Raw genomic sequence first — 21,167 nt, forward strand, 5'->3', positions numbered from 1 at the left:
TCGCATCCGATCTGTGTTCTGGATTTTTTTTTTTTTGATTTTTTTTTTATTTTTGGTTTGGTTGAGCACTGTACTCCGGACGGAGAACGGAGCAGCCTACGGAGACTCCAACCGAGACGCCAACCGAAACACGGGCAGTGAGCAGGACAGAGGCATCAAACACTGAAACCTGTCAATAATGCCGATGCTCATCGTCTCATTTAAGAGTGCACTGTGATTGGCCCGCTGCCACTGCCACGACGACGGTTCGGTTCGTCAGCAGGCAGAGGCCTTTCCGAGGCAGTGAGTGAACTTATGAAAAGGCACAGGTACGAAAAAACCTCAAATTGCCGAGGAGGGAGGCCGCCAGTCGTCGTCGTGGTCCGGTCTAGTCTCAGTCTTGGTCGCGACCTAGAGCCCTCTCCTGTACTAGCAAGCAAGCAAATGAAGTGTACTCTGCCAATAAGCAGGAGAAAAATAGAATAGATCGCTTTTGTTCGCGGTCAGTTCAAATCATGACAACTATCCATTCCACAAAAGTCCGGCATGTGAAATGGACATTCATCATCATCCTACAGTACTCCAAATTTCTCACCATTCATCATTTCCACCGTCGAGTCCGGCGGCGCCAGGTGGCCGAAAAAGAAAACATCAGAAAAGAACATAAGAAAAGAAACGTTGACGAGTGACAACGACAACTGCTTCCAAGTCCAAACGGACAATGCGGAGTATACCTGCAGTACACACATCCAGCGTGCTGTGAAAGAAGTCCTACGGTCCTACGGCGGCCTTTCTGCAGCTGCAGTAGCGGAGCTGTAATCTGCAGCTCTGGTGTCTACATGGTGCAAGTGGCTCGGCGAGCCGGCGCTGACCTGGGTCCTGACTCTGACTTCTGACGTATGTGACCAGAACCAAGGGATCCATGCCCTTGCCCTGGCTCATCTATCTCATGCACGTTCTTTTCCCTTGGTACTGCACTAGGTCATCGATGAGCCATAGTTTGGTTGCTTAGAGGCCCGGTACTCTGTACGTACGGAGGGAATATGGCGGCTTATGCACAGGAACCGAAACGGAGATAACACCCGTCCTCCAGCACTATACTGTTCATATTCACCATTGCAACTAGGCGGGTAGTGTTCGCTGAGACCGATGTCGTCTCCTCTCCTGGGCTGGTAGTTCAGACACTAAGAGGGGAATTCCTGTCCTGGGAGAAGCGCGCAAGGAATTTGAGCTGGAGGCTGCAGTGGCTATGGATGCCCTCCAGGGCGCTTCTCCGTAATATGTAGGTTGTCACATCACTGGAAGCAGCTCTCAACCCCCAATTTTCCTCTTTCCTCTTTTTTTTTTTGACTCTCGACAATTAAGAACAGCAGCACTATGTCCTGACGGGGCACTGTATTCGTATTATGCACCAGCAGAGCCTCGCAGAATCCTGCTCGGAACTATTCGACAACTATACAGACGGCCAACGGCATCCATCCACCCAGTCACCGTTAGATTCTCCCCTCCTTCTCAGTGTTCCGTCCTTGCCTCCCTCATCGCAACGTCATGGCCACATCAGATCAGTTTCCAAAGGAAGAGGACGCATATGAGCATACCCCAAGAAGAAAAAATGAGAGCCAAACACCCTCTCAGCTTGAAGGTAGTGAACACGGCCAAAACGCATACGTCAGTCACGCGCTTACGCTCGCTTACAGTATGTGTATGTGTGTATAGAGTACGGAGACGTAGGTGACATGCGGAGTATAGGCCTGCGCCTAATTCTCGTCTCATTCTGGCTGCAATCTCCAACCTTCGACCCTTCGAGCCCGTCCAGCTTACCTGGCAGCCAGACGAAAAGGGGGTTTCTCGTCTTACTACATTTCACACCATTTTCCTGAGTGGGCCCTGATTGCTTCGTCTTAACCAACATTGGCATATGGTGATCGAGATATCAACCTCCCGTGCTTTGACAGCTGTCCAGTAATGGGTGGTCGATTGTCCTGGTTTCGCAAAGTGCAGTGCAGAGCGAGGCTCCTCGTGGTCAATTAGGCAGGGAGATGTAGGCCGTAGACATGATGCGTAGTGATCGAAGTAAGCAAGCATCACCTAAGTATGGAATGGTGCTCGCCTCTATACTCGGGTAAGTGAGCTTCGTGGATATGGGTCTCAACGAGTCCGGATGTCAGCCTGTACTTTGTGGATCGGTCAACACTGCACGTACTTGTAAGTAAGGGGCCGGTAGAAAGGAGTACAACCAACCCACCTGCATACGTGCATTGCCTACACTCCATGGTAGCCAACGTCTTCCCATCCAGTACACGCCACCTGCCTATGTACTACGTGAGTGCTGTTGGTGACAAGCAGAACAACAGCGCTTGGGCATGGCTACCTACCATACCCTACCTAGTACAACAGCTAACGTCAAAAAGGTCATGGGGACTCGACCGGAGTGCAATGCACTGTGCTGTTGTGTTGTACTGTGTAACCTAAGTGCACTGCGCTGTGGATATTCTACAGTGGTGATTCCTATCTTGTAGTCACAAGGGATAGTCGGGATCGACTGCCAAATATCGGATCTTGGTCTGCTGTCAAGTCAAGAAACTACTCCCCGTGTGCTTGAGGGGTCAGACTGGGCAGATGCATCTCTACTGATGTTTGATGAAAAGTGTGAGGCTGATGTTTTAATGGTTGATTGCTACTGCTGTTCCTGTAAGCAGGCTAATATGTTCTGACCCCCTACTCCGTATAGCAAACACAAATATGCGATAGTGATACCCCTAAATCGTACTCCATACGTTCATGCTTGATTGTCAAGCTACAGCCTACGGCACTCAATGGCCACGCTGGTCCGCAATCTCGGCTTCCATCAGTTAACTCTTCTGCGACGATCTTGGCTCGCCTGGTCCCTCGATTGCAAGGGGAAAGTTGTCGCTCTCGTCCTCGTCGTCGCTAGAGAAATCGTCTACGGGGCGACCGCGCCGACGATCTTCCTCTCGCTGTCGACGGCGCTCTCGTATGTACTCTCGATATCTCGAGTCTGATCTTGTTAGAATCTACGGCGTACGGTATACGACAGGCTGGCTAAGAAAGAATTAGGATGGCCATACCTCGAATTTCCTGCGTTTTGACAGCGTAGGCCTGGATCTCCTCCTTTGTCAATACCCGCAAGACGATGACATGGTCCGGTCGCTCTTCGAATCGCTCTTGGCCCGCTTCTAGTGCGGCTGGATTTACAAGTCGGCGGTCAATCTTGGTCCAACGGGCCCCAGGTGGGATCCCCTTCTTGTGGGCATCCTTCAGGGGAGCAACGCCTTCTCGGACAGGGTTCGGCTCCTCTGGGAACTTATCACGTGGTGGCTTCAATATACCCTTGGGCGGCGCGTCGGGCTCCTTAGAGTCTGTCTTCTTCTGATCTGATTTCTTATCTGACGGCCGCTCGTGGTGACGGGAGCGTGAGCGGTGGCGGTGAGGCTCGTTCTCCTTAGAACTGTCGGAGCCGTTGATCCTCGGACGTACAGATGGCTCTCGTCGGTACTTTTTCAGGTCGTCATCCGATGAGCACTCATCAGACTCGCTCCCCCCACGGCGTCTGGAGCGTCTTCTCGAGCGACTTCGGTCGCGAGGCACTCGGCCTCGATGGCGGTAGCGATCAGCATGCGAACTGAGGTCATAATCTTGGCCTTCTGAGTATCCGCTAGCTAAAACGGCTGTTCCTAGACCACTACCGGACACCGAGGGTGGGGACTGCTTGTTGAAGGGCTTCCTCGCTCCATGGCTGTCTATCGTGTCTCGTTTGCGCGCGTCACCGTCGGGCCGCTTGTGTTCACGGTGGGCAGGACGAGTGTCATCAAACTCATCCCGATAGGAAGAGTAACCCTCGTCGTGATCCTGATGAAGGGTAACTGAACGTGGTGGGCGTTGCCGCGCGCTCGCCAGATCCAGTTCACTGTTACCAAAACCGTACGTCGATCGACGCAGGTCATCGCGATGTACCTTGTCATATCCACGATGTGATGGAGGGGGTCCATGTGCGCGAGGGTCCCTTCGCCCCAGCAAGCGGGGGTCTTCAATACCAGTCAAGCTCAGAGGTCGCTCCTTTCGGGCGTTCCGATGGTATTGTAGCTTGGCCACCGCCTCCTTCTCGAATTGTTCCCGCGGATTGGTGTAGGAGTAGGCATCGTACTTGTCAATGTCCTCGCCCTTCCGGAGACCTCCATTCTGGGGATATCTCCGTCGACTGACGTATGTTGGGTAAGCGCCATAATGTCTCCGCGAGGTCGGTTGTCCCCCGGTATCACTGGCGTAATCATAAGAAGAGTGGCGATGGTGCCTATGATGCCTGGAAGATGCAGGCACAAGGTAGCCATCTTGGTCTGTAAGAGGGCTTGGAGATCGACCATAGTCAGACAACACCACGGCGGACGTTCTAGAAACTGACGAGATCGGAGGCACCCCGAGTCGACCATGGGAGTCTGCGGCGGATGTCGTGCTGCTCCGTTGTCTGGGCCTAATCGCGTACTCGGTTCTCAACCTTGTGGACTGTCCGGGGTCATGGTACGTCTGTTGGGAAACCGGATGGGCTTCTAATCGTGGCGCGACTGGATACCGAGAATCGTATGTAGGCGAGTAAGGCACGTCGGAGCGATAGCCCGTGTAGATCGGGCGGCCGGCAGGGTCATAAGGATCGTAGGAGGAGGCGAGTTGAACTGTGCCCGTTGAGGCACGTAAGGGATCGATCATATTTGCGCTCCCCGGCGAAATGGGCCGGTACCGTGCTGCGGAACTCATCCCAACCTGCAATGCGAGAACGGCGCGCTGGACGGGGAGCGGATCAGAAAGACGATGAAAGGGATGAGATGTGAAGTTTATAAGATTGCGCGCTGTCTCGAGAGTCCCAAGCAACCCAAGTGATTCTCGAAGTAAAAGAAGCTTTAACACTCCACTGACTATTGGGAGAGTTGAAAAAGCAATGAAGGGCGTAGGGCTTGTCAAAAAGCGCCCCGAAGTCGAGCCAGCAAATGTGGGGATCTGAGACTGTGGATATCACGCCTGAGACAGCGGCAACTCGCGGATTATTCGAGAAAGACGGCAGAGACTAGAAACCGGGAAGAGCCTCTCTGGGTCCAATTAAAAGAATAATGATGAGATTTAGAGAGCTCGAGTCTCGAGGGATGAAGAAGATGACGCTGTGAGGGGCGAGTGGACTGTGGGCACGGCACTACTGGGCGGCGGTGACGAAACGAAAGCCTGACGACTCCACGAACCCAGTCTGACCGTCTGACTGGGCGACAGAGAAAAATGGCGAATCAGAGAGCAGGATGTGGGCAGTTTCGGCCTGATGTGAGCTCTAGCTTAATTGAATGGATGAATGATTGATTGCATCCAGTTCGACTGAAGGATTATAGTAGACTGTAGTGATCAAAACACAAGTACCGTGGAAAGGTTGGCAGTTCCCCTTGGATCACGTTACTTTGGATCGGCCATCTACTGGGCAACCGTCCAACCCGACTATCAACTCAATTGTGGTTCTTCTTCTCTGCCATCTCTTCGCTCAAAATGGATTCCCTCGCAGCGCGCCCGACCCAACCCAATTCCCAGCGCCATCCAGTCGGGTCTTCAGGCCTTGAAGATCATGGGGTGTCTTTAGCCTTTCGCCACCCGGTTTCCTACCTTCCCCGCTTCTAGAGCGGCCCCTCGAAGACTGGACTCGAGCCGTGAAGCCAAAGTACCTTCTCAAAAGAATTATGCCCGCTTTACACGTCACTCCTTCACATGCACCCTGCGACCGGTGACCGCCTTTTGGTTATTGAGAAGGCGGTGAGCTGTTGAGGCTCAATTAGGGTGTAATGCACGTCTCAATAGCGCGGAGCCAAATCGCACCTGCTTGGCCTCCTCTGTTAATTTGACCTGCGCAGAGGAATCCTGCTGTTCGGGGAACTCCGATACTGGCTCCTTGTTCCGGCTTGATGTATTATTGGGACTCAAGGCGGACTCACTTGACCCTTTCCGCCTCGGCCGTCCAACCTGGACTGTGCCCAGAAGGTTGAAACTCAAGATCCACGATATTCTCAACTCGAACTGACGTCTGGCAACTTGTGGCCCGCGATCATAGGCAATCACAGGAAAATATGAATGTCTCATACAGGGACACTGTTTTCTACGGGAACTTCTACGGAAACCCAAGCCTCTCCCGAGTCCTGCCTGACAGGGATTAGCCTTGCTCAGGCTTCGCTTCCTGGCCCGTGATTCCTATATTACAAACGCGAGATATTAGCTACCGTTAGCGGAATTCCCAGGTAGCCGTTTTCTAAGAGCTCTTGAAGAGCTCTTGGGTCAGTGCGGGTTCACCCAGGATTAACGCTTCACTTTATCCTAACCATGCAGCGGGTCTAGTTCCCGTCCGTCATCGCAGAAACATACCCCTGGCATCAGACTCAGTCGGGGCTCAGTCCGCAGTCGTGGGTGAACACATCTTATATGACCTTTTGGGAAGTTCTCATACGGCTTCAGAGCAGTCGCGGAAAATGTCCATGAAGCAATTTCTTAACCCTGCCTCTGCCGGTTCTAGGGCGTGGTGCTTCTCGGCCTTGACCTCGAAGGCAAACATCCCGTTGCTTCAACATGCGGTCTGGACTGGTTGAGGATTGTGCACTTGCTGGGTTGAACGGGGTTGCCGAGGGCTCTGGAACACGCACGATGCCGTAATTCCTGCACAATCATTTTTCTTGACAGTCGCAGAGACGGAGCTTGTCAGAGACTTGGAGCTCAGAATACGCGCTTGCCCTATCGTCATGAAGGGCGCTATTGCACTGCCTGCTGCCTAGACGCCTCAATCGAGGTCACCTGGGGAAAAGATGCCTCGTTACTGCCATCTATACGCCTATGCGCTCTTTTCTGTCAGTCGACTTTACCTATCGAGAGGTGCTTGCTTGATGGAGCTCTCGCCGTGTTTCAATATCGACTTTGCCCTCGTTGCCTTCATGCTGCGCACAAGGTGAATATGGGCCCTTACCCTTGCTTCACTCTTATACCTACTTCGCTATGCTCGTCACGTTGAGCCCAAGATATAAAAATCAGGTCCCGTCCATCTCAATCTCTGTCTTCAGTCAAAGCTTTCATCTGCGTTCTTAATCATACCGCCGCCATTTATTCAACTTCCTCATCGTTCTAATCTACGGTCTTCTCTCCCTACAATACACTCCGGCTCCCTAGACAACAGATATTCCCAACCAAAGATGTTTGCCAACACGATCTCACACATGTGTGCCCTCGTTGACTCCGTCAGACACGGCATGGCAGGGTGGTGGAAATGCTGCCGTTGTGATAACATGAACAATCCCGCTCTGTGCGGGGGTCGCTGTACTATTTGCGGCCACATTAAAGACGACAGCTGTGGCCCCGTTTAAGGGCTCACAGCGATGAATTCAGGGCTTGGCTCTCTCAATGGCTCTCAATTTCTGCGCTTGTCTCCTCGCTCTTCAGCTCATATGCATACTCGACAATGCATTTGAGTGTTCTCGGCTCCTGCGCGCTGCTTTTGCCTGCAGACTTTATACCGGACACGGTGGCTCTACCTTTATTCTATTTATCGCTTTCGGTTTCTTCTTTCTTAGTTGTTTTATTAGAGTTTTGCACTTTCGGCATGGCCTTGTTACTTTCCATTTTCGGGTTTCTTCTTCCTCTCGTCTCCGCATCTCAGGCTTGGTTAGATATATACATAGACTTCCGTTGTTTTTACTTCTCCAGCTGGTCTTTCTGTTTTCTGTATCATCATCGCTGCTGAGCTCATGTTGTTGGAGTGCCGTTCTGTTCTTATTTCTTCCCCTGTTGTATGAACACCCCGGCGTTCGTCGCATACAACTTAGATTTCTTTTGTTTTTACTTCTTGTTGGAGCTGCATTGCTTGGTCATTTTGCGATCAGCGCTGGGTTTGATTATCTTGGGCAGATTTCACGACGAATAGATTATTCAATGAAAGCGAAGCAATCATTAAATGACTCGACCCTCATTTCAGAAAGAGTTGTGCAAGGTAGCAAAACAGGGCAAGGCAGCCCGGTAGAAATCCCGCAGGGAGCAAAAAATACCGCAGTGGAGAGAAACCGGGGCAAAGAGTGTTCGTTGCCCTTGAATTGAGGCGGTTCTAGTTGATTAGGGCTTTGTCCAGCCACATTTTAGCTTATAGTCTGAGGCCATGGTCTTACATAAGACCTCCATACTTAGTTCGAATTTGAGTTTAGACTGGGCATCAAAACCCCCGGGAAATCATCTCTGTGATCCACTTGATTTTTCAAGTGTAATGATGCGCTGGTGTGGCTCTTAGATGCATTCGTGGCTAAGCAGTCCAGGGTACCCAGACGATCTGAACCCGAGGTCAGTATTCACACATGACCATGCGAGTCGTTAAATGTTTGGCCATAGCTCTCAAAGCTTACGGTCTCTGAAAGTGGCAGAGATGGTATGCATACCCAAGGCATAATGAGGCTTTTGCCGATAGTCAGTCACTAGTAATTTTTATAAATGTGATAATACTGCCTGATTTGATCAACCCCAGAATGCTCTGTATCTCATGCATATGCAGCTTCGTTTCAATTTTTCAAAATTGAAACGAAGTTCGGCGCCTGAAAAGGAACGAAGCTGGTTAGTACGGTCTGCTGGCTATAGCCACAGCTCTACGGCGCCGAGTCTAGACAAATGGAGATGGTTCAGAGTCGCTTTGCCGGGATGCCGTATGCTCCTCGCGCAAAACATATTATGAGTCAACAGAGGCTCTGGCAAACTGGCGGGTGGGTCGCCAGGGGTTGGGGCTGATAGTGAGGGACAGAAACATTGGTGAACTTGACCTCGTTGCCATCACCCTGATGGCAGCAAAGGCAAGGAGACCTAGCAGACTGAGATTACTTATCTTGCTTAGGAGCTTTCCGTAGTATTTCCTACTACTAGACATTCATTACTAAGTACAGTTTGCTGACAGAAACCTCGCGGTTTGTCAGGTTGGATATCCATTTAGAAACGACTATCGCAAGCATAGAAGATGCCATAATCACTTCAATACACAATGTTACATGTTAAGCTCTTTTTCAATAGGCAAGGCCAGCTCTTCTTTCAGGCCCCCTACCTGTAGATGAGACAGCATAGCTTCTAGCCCCAAGTGAAACAAGCTCACCAACAAACACTGAAAGCCGTCTTACCCCTTAAGACTAATAACCAACCCTAAATCCAACCGTAGCAAACGGATCACCGTAATCTGCACGATGCAGCGCATCCGTGCCACGCCGCCGGATCCTCGAGGGCACGACGGCTATGAGATGGGACGGACTGCGCGGTCATGCGTTGTGTGCTATGTCTCACTCTGGGTTTCATTCGAAACTTTCATAAGCTGACTCTGGCACAAAATGCCGTACGGGGCCTTATCAGGTCAATGTGTTGGTACGCGAGTTATTGGTAGCGGTAATTGCCGGCTGGTAGGAGGGTCGGCCCGAGGCCGTTTAGAGGTGAGAACCAACATTCCTTAAACGTTGTGGACACCGCAGAGGTATGTATATGCTGGCTTATACAGGATTAGATAATATTGGGTGCACAATTCCGCAGTGGCATATCTTTCCGGGCCGCCGCCCGGGTCCTACTCATAGTCGATATTCCCTGCCAAAACCCAGAACAGAAGCAGTGTAGGGCTAAACCATGAATCATGAATGAATAATAGCCTTGTTTATTGTTAAATTGTTTCTGGCCCCCATTACGGAGATCTTTGAATAGCTTCTAGTCCGTAGCTTCTGGCTATTGTTGTAGTACGGCCCCTGGCATGACAGGGATCGGTATACATGCTCCAAGTGCAGGCGGGATCTAATATTAGAACGGCAGACTAAGAAATGTTCCCCTCAGTTCATGACTGTGCGACGTCGGGAATTGTCAACGCCAGATATAGAAGCGAGACTAGTAGAGTTAAACCTCATTGACGGAGGTTGTCGATCTGGATAAAGATAGAACAGTTTAAGCGAGGAATTTCACAGACAAGGAAAGGTAGGCACTCTAATAGCTATGTAGAGAAAGTCGAAGGCGCTATACCCAACTGGGCGGAGTGACAAAGGTACCTGAATGCTTCCAGTGTTCCGCAGGGACAGGATTCTCCCCGCTAACGGTCGTCCCTCGACCCAAGCAGCAAACTGCCCTCCTACTAACACCCGAATTCAAGTTTCCAGGTCATCAAGATGCAAAATACAGGGAAAAACTGGATCAACAAGTTTGCAAATCACAACACCGCAAAAAAAAAAAAAAGAAAAGAAAAGAAAAAAAGAACATTAATCCTCCCCAATAGACTGGTAGCAACGACAAATGAACTACACAGCCTCTGGAAACAACCTAAGCAGGATGAGTCAAGCAAGACGCATGAATGACAGAGTTCTGTGTCATCGTCCGTTGATCAAGCCAAATGAAACTCGTAAGTCGTGCATAAATGAGTTGACAGGGCGGAAGAAGAAAGTCGGAGCTGAACAACCCCCACAAGGCCGCAAACCGCCAGGCGAGGCTCAAACACCGCCCTTTGCCTAATGTCCTGCACCCGTTTCTATAGCGAACCGGCGGTGTTGGGGGCCCTCGTGGGGTCGATGTGCCCCACTTTAGTATCAAGTATTCTGGTACTCCACCTGCAATGTAAAGAGTAGTGTATTGCAAGCAACACATTGAAGCTGAAACTGTAGACTTCTAAGGCTTGAACTGGTTATTAGCCTGAGGTTAGTTCATGCCGCTGGGCGCGTCTTCGGCGTTTCCTGAGGTGTCGGTGGGCAGAGGGGCCGAGGCTGCGCACTGCACTAACTGCACTAACTGCGCTCGCACTACTACATTGTTTGTCGCAGGACTGTGCAGGGTTTAGATGCGGCTGAAGGACTAGACTACACTACAGTTCGTGGACTTGGAATTCTCGATTTACCTTACTTCCGCGCAATGATCAATAACGTCGATAATAATCGGTTGGTCATAATCTCTGATGATGCCCGTAGCTGGTTTCGTGTAATCAACTGTCTTGGGTAAGCTGGACTGCGAAAAGCTCGCCCATGACTGCAGGAACCTTACCAACCACAATCATCAAGCTCGTCAGATAAAAATAGTTGATTCACAAATTTCTAATCTCGACACAAAAAAAAAGAAAAGGTGAAAAGCAATTATCAAATTGAGTTTGAGTAGGAAACAAGTTGAAGCAAGTAAACTCCCAACGCCGCACTTTCATGCTGCACAATTATCTCATAGATTCATTCCATCGAGGCCAGCTCGCTCATAATATCCCAAACGAAAATCGAAACCAACAGATCCAAGAGTCAATCCTGTGTATGTGTAACCCCAAACCAATGCCCAAGTCTAAATCGATGTTATCCCAGAACGTCTGATTCCGCTGTACTGTATGCCATGCTGTGTCGTATCACTCGCTCCAAAAACCAAAATCCAAAATCCAGCGTCAATCAATTGCACGTAGACGAGTCGTAAACCTGCAGATTGTTAATCCAAAACTCGGCGATTGCTTCACTGGTGTCGTCTTCTCACCTCAGTTAAGCGCTTATTTGACATGAGTGCATTCATCGCAGGCGATATGATGGCACAACACACACTGAACATTGTGGCTGTATACTTTGGGGCCATCGTTGCACTGGCAGCAGATGTACAGGCTGGAGGTGCTAAAGTATTTGGGCCGTTGGAATTGGCTGATACCGTGGCCGCGGTGAGAGCGGGTGTAGTGCAGAGCCGGTGAGGTCTCCATTTCGAAGGAGCCAGAGAGACCAGACAGAGAACGGTAAGTCTCTGGGGTCTGAGAGGGAGCAAGGTATGAGGGCATCTTGATGCGGCGAGATAGGCTTTGACTCAAAGAGGGAGACAGAGTGGTAGAGTTGGCTGTGGGCGAAACTGTTCCTTTGGTTGACCGATTGATCAAGGGAAAATGATGTCGAAGCGTAAAGTGCAAGTTGATGAGGAGCGACGAGACGAGGGAAAGGAGAGAGTATTTAACCTGAGATGTGAATCACATAGCTCTCGTCCAGGCAGATCCCAGCCAGGCATCACGCCCCAAACGGGCTATGCCTGAGCCACAATGTGGATAGGGCCCCCGAGGCATCCTCTGGAGTGACAGCATCGATCCTCTACTTAGATCGAGGACCGGCTAAAGGGCGGGGCCTGATTCGTGCTCCCTGGAAAATCAGTAAATAACGCTTTAGCAGATTTGCAGCTAGCAGATTACTCTAATGTCAGTGAGTCAGCCTCTGATCACGTTGGCTAGCCAAAAGGCAGAGACGAGGCTTTGTTCAGTACGCCCGCTTTGCCCGGCCTGGCCCTCCGTCCGAGGGCGGGCTCCGCTTGCTGGCCCCAAACAGAACGGGGTGGTATGTGTGCTGTCTCTGGCAGCTGAGAAACGCGATGTGCAATTTCGGTGTCCTCGATCGTGTCACCGTCAGATCAAGCCAGAGTCGTTGGTTGTCTCGGTCTACTTTTGTTCCCTTTTGGCAAGGTTGCCTAAGGTGTAGGCAGGCACACGGCTCTGTGCTCACTAAGCTCTAAGGCGTGAGCAGCCCTCGGATCCACTTCCGTGCCCTGCCCTGCTGAAAGATGGACGGCAGTGGATCTAGTACTGTCTAATTGCTATTCCTGCAAATAATCGTAAATAATAATTAATTCTCACTCAGTGTCCCCGATCACCTTTTTCAGGCTGTTTACGGGGCGTGGGCGCTGATTGGCAAGGCCAGACAGTGTCATACTCCGCTTCAACCTCAGGTCAGCAGGCACCAACCGTCTCTGCCTAGGACATCGAAAAATACATTGACATCCGTTCTTGAAAATCTGGGATTTACTTTTTTTTGTTTATTCTGGCAGTCAGTCTTGGTTCGGCATCTTGTGCTACACATTAAAGACGTACGCCAACGGAGATCAGTGCAGGGGCCCAGGATGCACTACTTCCAGCTACCAACTGCTCGGATACCCATGTTGCGCCCGCGCCTACTTGGGTGCTTTGCTTAGACTGGTGTTAACAACCGCTCATATGGCCCGTCGCCCGGGTTTGCGCGCAGTTTCAGAACATAACCCGACTCCGTCATCAACGGCGGACACGCCCAGGTTTGCCCTCCGCCCAGGAACGAGACAAGACTCGTGACGCTTCTACACCGATCGCAACGCCCGTATTGAATGGATTGACTGGATTGAGGCAGAAATTTTCATGCCTATCTGTCGGTGGGGCCCGTATTCAGCTAGGTAGATGCTTCTCTATGAAGTGACGATATCACGAAGCTGCAAAGCTAGCTCGGCGACTGATACGTTTCCGCGAGGAACCCGAGTGCCAGTCCTTTTTGAAGCATTTCCAGGCATCGTGATTTCTCGTAAAGGTCGAGAAGATCTATCCTCATGACGCACTGTCACATTGTCTCAGTGGCTGTTGCGTTGCATTGATTTCTAAGCTTTGTGGGACATTGTCCCATGAACTGGTTCCGCTGGAAGCTTGGAGGAGACGGGACGAACCGTGGCCTGTGAGCTGGGTAACTCTGTCTATGATCACGTGCTCCTGAGTTTGCATTGTTTGTATAGTTTGCAGCTGTAGCCAAGTATCTCAGCTTGCGCCGCGACGTCAGCACCCTCTACTCTGTAGTCCAGGATTATCGCGGTCCGATCATGGTTTCTATGCATATATAACATACTCCATCATATTGTAATTCCCTAATGCGGAGCCGCTTCACCTGCGGCGTCCGTCAGTAACGTGAAATGGCTGGGCAACCTGACCGGCGCATCAATCTTGCCGTTGCCCGCGTCATTCCAGTGGTTCTCTTTGGAATAATCATCTACTCCTGCTACGTGATTACCAAGCCGCTATGCAGTGAGTTTGCCACTTTTTGCAATAGACATTGAACACTAACGCTCTGCAGTTGACTACCTGATCGACCCGCTTCCGAAGTACAACCGTCCTAGCCGCGTTGGCGCAGGCGCCGCGATACTTGTCGTATTCTATATTCTCTTGCTATTCGTCATAATAACCTACGTTCGGCTATTGTACACCGTTGTATATAATCCGGACCTTCTCCCTCGATCCCAAGCCGCGGACCAACAATCCACGCCTGCGAAGCGGTCGAAGTCTCGTTCCAGGAGAAAGGGGCATGGGCACGGGCATCGGAAGTCGAAGTCGGATGAAGTGTCGGACAAACCTGTCAGCGATGTGGAAAGGGCACTAGACTATAATGCTGGACCTATGGTGCTTCCATGGGATACCGCTGGGCTAGAGTACTTCTACAAAAAAGACGTCTTTGTGTGCCAGCCGGATGGGAGACCTATATACTGCTCGAAATGCTGTCACTATAAGCCGGACAGGACCCATCACTGCCGAGAGGTGGACCGGTGTGTGCGTAAAATGGACCATTTTTGTCCCTGGTAAGTCCTCCACGCCGCTGTTGACGACGGTGTGACTGACAGCTTGCAGGGTCGGGGGTGTGGTATCGGAAACATCGTTCAAGTTCTTTATCCAGTTCGTCTTCTACACGGCCTTGTTTTGTATGACAGTCCTTATTGTGTGTGCTATATACACTGCCGAGCTGAGACAAGATGTGAGTTTGATTTCTGGATCGAGGAACATGCTAATTATCTCTAGACTGGTGATGTTAACCCTCATTGGGCTATCGGAGTTGGACTGTACGTACCTATCGCTTAATGGTAGAACCAGCCTCAGACTAACAGCCACAGGAGCGGTTTCTTTGGCTTATTCACTTTTGGAATGACTCTTAGCTCTCTGCAACTTGCCGCCTTCAACTTGACAACGATAGAGAATCTCAACCGACGGTCCGCCGTATGGACATTGGCTATCCGCGTTCCGAACCATATGATTTCGCGAATTCAACCCGGAACACGCTGGGCTCCGACATTTCGCACTATAACATATCCCTTACCACCTGTACCACCGCCTTTGTCTGGAATGCCGACTCAGCCTGCTACGGGAGAAGGCGACAACCCCTATTCGCCTCCACCTGTACCCTCAACAGATCCCTCAGCAGAACAACATATCTTCGCCATCCTCCAAACCCTTCCTGGAGAAAATCCCTTCGCACTTGGTAGCCCGCTCAAAAATCTCCAACAGGTGCTCGGCCACTCCATAATCGATTGGCTGCTCCCCATCAAGCGCAGCCCATGCGCAGACCACAGCAGCGCAGAAAGTGAATTCGTCATGGGACCTGTGGTGTCCCGGTTGAAGAAGGAAGCAGGGCTGGAATCGAAAGATGCTGCTGCAGGATCCATCACTACAAAGCATAAAAACAGTAGTTATAATAGCTCTCCAAGTGCGCCCGCAGATAAACGTTCAAAACGCAAGCAGAAAAGGGGAAAGCATCACCATCACCATCATCATCATCGGCATTCATCAACGACCGGAACGACTTGACCGCATCTCTAGACTGGCATTTGCATTGCTCATGGATATTGTCATTTTTTCCCCCCCTGCGCTTATCTCTTAATGATTATCGGCTGGCTGTTCTTCTTGGAGGTTAGGTATAGACTGCTATTAGGGGATGTTGGTGTCGCCTGCTTTTCCTTTTATGACCTCGTACTTTAATGGTCTATTCCCTATCTAATATACCAATTGATCGAGTCTTCTTTGGTTCATCAGGTTGCTTGGAGATTTCTGATCTCTATCAACTCCCAACAAATTTCCGCTAAAGGACCCTCATTGCCGCACAGTAGATACTTGCTACACATACTTCTCATTCAATTGCTGTCGACGAGACGATAAATGTTCATATGTCTCCCCATGCTTCCCGACTGAATCAACCTTAACATTTAGTGGTTGATTCAAATGAAAATCGAAAGGAATACAAAAAGGGCTTTCAGTCTGTAGTTGAGTATCAAGTTTTACTTCTTCGCCCTTGCCTGACTTCTCTTCGATTTCTGAAGGTAGAGACTTTTATACTTCACATAAGATGACATATTATTCAGATATGTTCTAGAATGTAGACAAATGAGCAAATTGGTTTAAACTGCAATTGGAATGCTTTCAAACTGATGCAGAACACGAAGTGCTTTTCTCTTATAAACATACGGAGTTATTTGACTACGGTGTAGGTGGAAAATATATATAGTCGAAATAGCCCTAAGAACCCCTAATTAGCTTGGTCGCTTGCGGCTCGAATGCTTGACGCAAGGCCAGAACGCTGAAACTTCATGACATTAAAACTTGAACCGCATGATGCAAGGCACCAAGCTCTCGATCTCAGATCGAAAGCATTGAAATGAACACCTATGGGAAAGCAGTTCTGAGTGAAGCGTCGATCTTCCTATATTGACGACTACAATGACGACATAACGCCCTGATCGGGAATAGCTCCAACATGCAGTCCTCAACCTCGCTGCTTTACTGTAACTCACCACGACATGCAATCATCGTCATCGATCGGGCTCGTCCTTTTCGCTTCTTGGTCCTGTATCTCTAGTTTATTTTTTCTCTCTTCTTTTTATCTTTTCGGTTCTCTCTATCATCATTACCTTTCTTTTCGTTCCAGGCTCCTCCTTCATTCCTCCCCCCTTCCGCTCGCTGCCTTGTCGCGTTGCGGGCTGCCTCCGACCCTCCGCCTTTTTTTTGCGCTAATCCATTCATTTAAAGGTCGATCTCGCGGTCTGCCAACCCCCGACCTGGGCGACTGAATCGACAATCCCAGAGACTGCTTTTGCATCTTCGCGTCGCTTTCAGGCGGACGCTCGCTGAGCCATGTTTCGCAGAAGGAGGAGCGCCTCACAGCATCGGGTATGTCGTCCGGCTCAGTTCCTTGATATCTTCCCTTTCCCAGTTGAGACCAGTACAATTGTTTGCAACGGCTTACCGAACATACCCAGCATCAGCACCAGCTTTCGACTTCCAATACGCAGAATGCGCAATCGGCCGCTACCCGTGCCTTCATTCAGTCGCAACCCTCGTCCAGTAACCTCTCATCCGCGGCTGCAGCCGCCGCTCTCCGCAGTCTGACACCCACCCCGACCCCTATCGAGAATGTCCAGACCAAGCGGATGCTCCAGCGACGGGCGTCCCTCTCGTCGCAGCCAGTTGGATCAGCCACTCTCCGCCCATCCAGTCGCAATGGCCTCCGACGATCTAATAGTTCAGCCTCTATGAGCGCGCGGACATTCCGGGATCAATCCCCTGGTCGCCCATCCTCAAGCTATTCGACCATGTCCACATCAGCCGTTGTGCCACCCCTTCCATCAATACCTCCGGAATTCTCGGGCAGGAAGAACCAACCTCGGCGGTCTGTCAGCCTGGGCCCGAGTGCGTTACCTCCAACTTCACGTACAAGACAGACCGAGGGAAGACGGAATGTCACATCACCCACAAATGTACCTGACAGCCCGCGAGATGTCGCCAGCTCGGAAGCCAGCCCGAGTTCGCCGCGGCATCAGAGGTCTGAAAGCAGGAACTCAATCAATTTCTCCTACCCTATGAATTCTCGCACCAATTCGCCGACAATCCCTTCGGGGTTTCACGATCGCCAAGACTCAGCTGCGAGCGCAGCTACTTCACTCAATCAGCGTGCTAGTGCTCAGTATCACCAAAACAAAACACATGCTGCTGCGCCTGGAAGCCCCGCGAGGAGTACTCGCCCCGTAACAAGTGCGCTTGCAGCTGCCCAGGCTGTGACATTGAGTTGGAATGAAGAGCCAAATACGCCGCCAGGTTCCTCTCGCCCGGCGCGTCAGCAGCATGCTATCGATCGTTCGCCGAGCCGGAGCCCAGCATCACTCGATGTCAAACCGCGTCCCGCCCCCAAGAGGACGTCCGCGACTTCAGAAGATCGTTCGGTTAAAGAACGCTCCCGACCCTCGCCTGCACAATCATCATCGCCCATTCCAATGCCTCTGAAGGAGAAGGAGAATCGACCATTGGCGGCGCCTTTGAAGGAACCTCCAAGGCCTCTGACTCCTACTACCACTGAGAATGAAAATGTAGTACGGACCCCAACTGTTAGTCCACCGCAGGCGAAACCAGCCGCGGAACTGGATCGTGAGCGCCAGCCTGCAGCCTTAGGCCAGCCGGGTAGTCCAGCAAGATCGGCTCATTTTCCTAGTCAACTTACTGTGAAGGGATTTCCGGGCGATCAACTACATCAACCCCCTCCCCGGTCTCTCTCCCCGGCTAAGTCCGCCATGAAAAACCGAAACAGCTCTCTATCCCCCGATGGAAGGCTCTCTGGCATCTTACGTCCTGGTCCCTCATTGAGCGAGATTTCAGACGCAACGTCTGTGGCATCCGACGACGGCGTGAGACCTAACCACCGCAGGAAACCCGTGAAGGTTAGCTTTGAAGATGAGGCGGAAATTGTGGGAGTGGCTGCAAGCCCTCCAACGTCACCAGAAGATATTGTCCCCGAATCCCCTCCGGGAAAGTCCAAGTCAAAAACAAGTTGGTTTAATCTTCACAAAAGGAAATCCTCACCTTTGCGGTCCACCGACAATGATGAGTTTGATGGGGTGTTGAAGCCTCGCGCAGCTCTACCATCCTTTGGCAGTATTCGAGGTAATAAGGATGGTGCGCGACTTGATGCAGCCATTCAGCAGGGAGTGGATGATGATTCGGATATGGAATCGGACGATGATTTCATCAATGGCCATTTCGTCAACAGTATTAACCCTCGTGCGTCAGAAGCGAAAGTAACAAAGCAGGAACGGGCTGATAACGAGCTGCCCGCCGTGCTTACTGTTACAGCTGCAAAGGGTGTCGCGGAAAAGGATGCTACCCCGGTTGGCGAATTCAATATGGAGCCCACATTTTTCCATAAGACTCAACTCTCGCCACTGGTGGAGGTTCCATCTGAACAGAATCTTCCCCTCTCCGAGGAACAGAACCTTGAATTGCCTGATATCACACTGCAACCGGCGACCCCAGACCCCGAAAAGGGAAGAGCAAGCCTTGAAGAATGGATTAGTCCAGAAGAGTACCCACATCAATCTATTGAAGCGGAGCCTGAAGAGCCGAGTCGGCTAATGGGAAAGAGGGATTCAGCTGATGATGACTCCAGTTCCAGCATATACAGCGATGCGGAGGAGGACTTGGCTGGTGGTGGTTATGGATCTATCAACGCTATTGTTGACCACGAAACGGCATCTTCGGTGCCGGGAGTCGCAGTCACAACGTTGCAGGATGAGACACGTCTCGCTGAGCATAGTCCCTATGCAACGGACGTTCCAGAGACCTGCCAGATCGCTCGTGTGCAGACTCCTGTCCGGGAAGACTTAACGGCCCCGACTCCTGGCTCCCCCGGTCTAATTGAACCGCTTCCGCTCTCTTCACCTCCCGTACAGTCTAAAGCTGAGACAGCTTCTGCTCAGGGAAAGAATACTCGCTCAACAGAGCCGGTTGAAGTATATAGCATTGCTAATTTACGAGAGGATAACCCCCAAGAAGTGAACACTCGTTCAAAGCAAGTGAAAGCCAATGGTTCCGGAGCTCAGCAAATCCAGCAGCAGAGCCAAACCCGCGAAGCCTTGACACCACTTGTTCAGAATGACGTGAAAAGCCAGGGCCCCGCGGAGCTGGAAGTGAGCGGAGGTGCCCACATACCCCGACGCCAGTTGTCAAATGGAAGTGACTCGTCGAGTAGTTTCAAACGAGCACGAAGAGCTGGCAGAGGTGGAATGGGAATGAAGCGGACCTTACGGGGAAGCCAGCAAGAAAGCTCGGCCCCTGTTTCCCCTTCGAGGTCAGCCGCTCATGTTGATTCTTCTACTATGCCCTCCGCCTTAGGAACAGGTACTCTGCGCACGACCTTGCGAAACAATGCCTCGCGAAAGGAGAAGCCGTCAATCTTTTCTGCGGGCAAGGCGCATAAAGGAAAGCTTGCGAAAAGTTTCAACTTGCCCTTTGCTTCTCGCTTTCCGGATTCTGACTCTGACTCTGATGATGGCGTCCAGAATCGACGACTACCACGCCTGGGCCATCGGTCAGCGAGGAGCATGAGCGATTTTGACATGCGCCCTGTTCGTGGTATCCCGCGTCGACAGGACGCCTATGACGGGGACTCTACTGAGCTAGAAGATAGCTCTGATGGTGAACGACGACCCAATTCTGCACCACGAGGCTTAGCGGCAGAAGCCCCCGCACCAAAACCCCAGTCTCCGACTGTCCGAGACCCTGCGCTGGCTGCAGTGGCCAAATCTCGTGGCATGACGGAGGAGCAACTGGAGGAATTGCTTAACCGTGGATCACCTCGTAAGCCTAATATTCTCAACCGCCTGAGCATGAAAAAGTCGAAACCAGCTCCGAAGCGTGGAAAACTACAGCTACCTCAGGTGCTCTCGAATGGAATATTTCCAGAGCACGAACAAGCACAGGGCCAAGACGCGGAAGTCGATCATGACAGCCCTAAGGTTGTGTCAAACTCTTCCAAGCTTACCAAGAAGTCTTTCCACAAGGCAGCTCATTCTGATTCCTGGCCTCTCAGCTCTGAACAAGCAGACCCTGTCGACTCCGGCATCGGATCAGTTTCATCACCTTCGAGTACTCAACAATCCGCACAAGCTCAGACGCCGAACGGAGGTGCAGCCAACGGTAACAGACCATTTTCACAACAACAGCCTTTTGGCACCACAGCCGAGTGCGCACCGTCCCAGGAGCACGATCAATCCGTCTTAAAAAGCAATCGTGCCTCGGATGTGGTCATTGAAGGGTCTGGGCGCAAGAAGCGTTTCCAACGCTTGAAGAAAGCATTTGGCATTGGCAGGTGATCATGACTGAACAAACCTCCGCCATTATCAGCCATCCAACGATCCAACTGGTTATACTACGCTCTGATACCTTTTGACGTTTATACATCTTCTCCACCATCGTTTCCCCCCTTTTTCAAATCAGATATACTTTTTTAATATCTGTTGCACTATATTATACCATACCATTTTACAGATATCGCCTGTGACCTGACTTAGTCAATGTCTACTTGCAGAAGCGAATCTACTCGCCACAGCTGTCCGTGACAGCAAAGAATTGTGCGACCGGAATATTTATATATATAATTTTATTTTTCACGAACATTTGATACCCTCGTTTGGTCCTGTGGTTGTGGCAACTCGCGGAGTCGATGTGACTTCAAGCGCCTATAAAGAAGCCAATTTATGTTTTATATGAGAATGATCTTCTGGAAATGGAATTTATGTGGCACCGCGCTTTAATGCACCTTTGTATTGTCTCATCACCGTTTTGTATCACTTCGCTATTCTTA

At 50.9% G+C, this 21,167-nt stretch overlaps 4 protein-coding genes across 4 annotated transcripts, besides 1 other annotated feature; 2 read left to right on the forward strand and 2 right to left on the reverse strand.

Moving 5' to 3' along the window:
- Positions 1 to 21,167: part of a sequence feature (contig 1.80 1848..335440(-1)) that runs on past both edges of the window.
- ANIA_04698 (protein SPA3) lies at positions 2,630 to 4,894 on the reverse strand. Its single transcript, XM_050611656.1, has 2 exons — positions 3,069 to 4,894; positions 2,630 to 2,998 (listed from the first exon to the last, which is right to left on the reverse strand). Exons 1-2 carry the CDS (start codon positions 4,747 to 4,749, stop codon positions 2,832 to 2,834), a joined length of 1,848 nt encoding a protein of 615 aa, XP_050467660.1. The 5' UTR covers positions 4,750 to 4,894; the 3' UTR covers positions 2,630 to 2,831.
- Positions 11,334 to 11,885, reverse strand: ANIA_10592 (uncharacterized protein). Its single transcript, XM_050611658.1, has 2 exons — positions 11,494 to 11,885; positions 11,334 to 11,438 (listed from the first exon to the last, which is right to left on the reverse strand). The coding sequence occupies exon 1, from the start codon at positions 11,780 to 11,782 to the stop codon at positions 11,507 to 11,509; it is 276 nt and encodes a 91-aa protein (XP_050467661.1). The 5' UTR covers positions 11,783 to 11,885; the 3' UTR covers positions 11,334 to 11,438; positions 11,494 to 11,506.
- On the forward strand, positions 13,690 to 15,349 carry ANIA_04697 (protein pfa5; the record flags this gene model as incomplete). Its single annotated transcript, XM_050611659.1, has 4 exons — positions 13,690 to 13,801; positions 13,851 to 14,349; positions 14,399 to 14,599; positions 14,701 to 15,349. 4 exons carry the CDS (start codon positions 13,690 to 13,692, stop codon positions 15,347 to 15,349), a joined length of 1,461 nt encoding a protein of 486 aa, XP_050467662.1.
- Positions 16,670 to 20,676, forward strand: ANIA_04696 (uncharacterized protein; the record flags this gene model as incomplete). Its single annotated transcript, XM_657208.1, has 2 exons — positions 16,670 to 16,705; positions 16,795 to 20,676. The coding sequence occupies 2 exons, from the start codon at positions 16,670 to 16,672 to the stop codon at positions 20,674 to 20,676; spliced, it is 3,918 nt and encodes a 1,305-aa protein (XP_662300.1).

The sequence above is a fragment of the Aspergillus nidulans genome, chromosome III, assembly GCF_000011425.1.
Source record: "Aspergillus nidulans FGSC A4 chromosome III".
In the NCBI taxonomy this organism is placed as follows: domain Eukaryota; kingdom Fungi; phylum Ascomycota; class Eurotiomycetes; order Eurotiales; family Aspergillaceae; genus Aspergillus; species Aspergillus nidulans.

What these genes read in the sequence shown, in the direction of transcription:
- ANIA_10592 (XM_050611658.1), bottom strand. Translation starts at nt 11,782, where the DNA reads ATGCCCTCATACCTTGCTCCCTCTCAGACCCCAGAGACTTACCGTTCT.
- ANIA_04698 (XM_050611656.1), bottom strand. Translation starts at nt 4,749, where the DNA reads ATGAGTTCCGCAGCACGGTACCGGCCCATTTCGCCGGGGAGCGCAAAT. An exon ending in CAAAACGCAGGAAATTCGAG is followed by an intron (nt 2,999 to 3,068) that starts GTATGGCCATCC and finishes TAACAAGATCAG; the next exon opens with ACTCGAGATATCGAGAGTAC.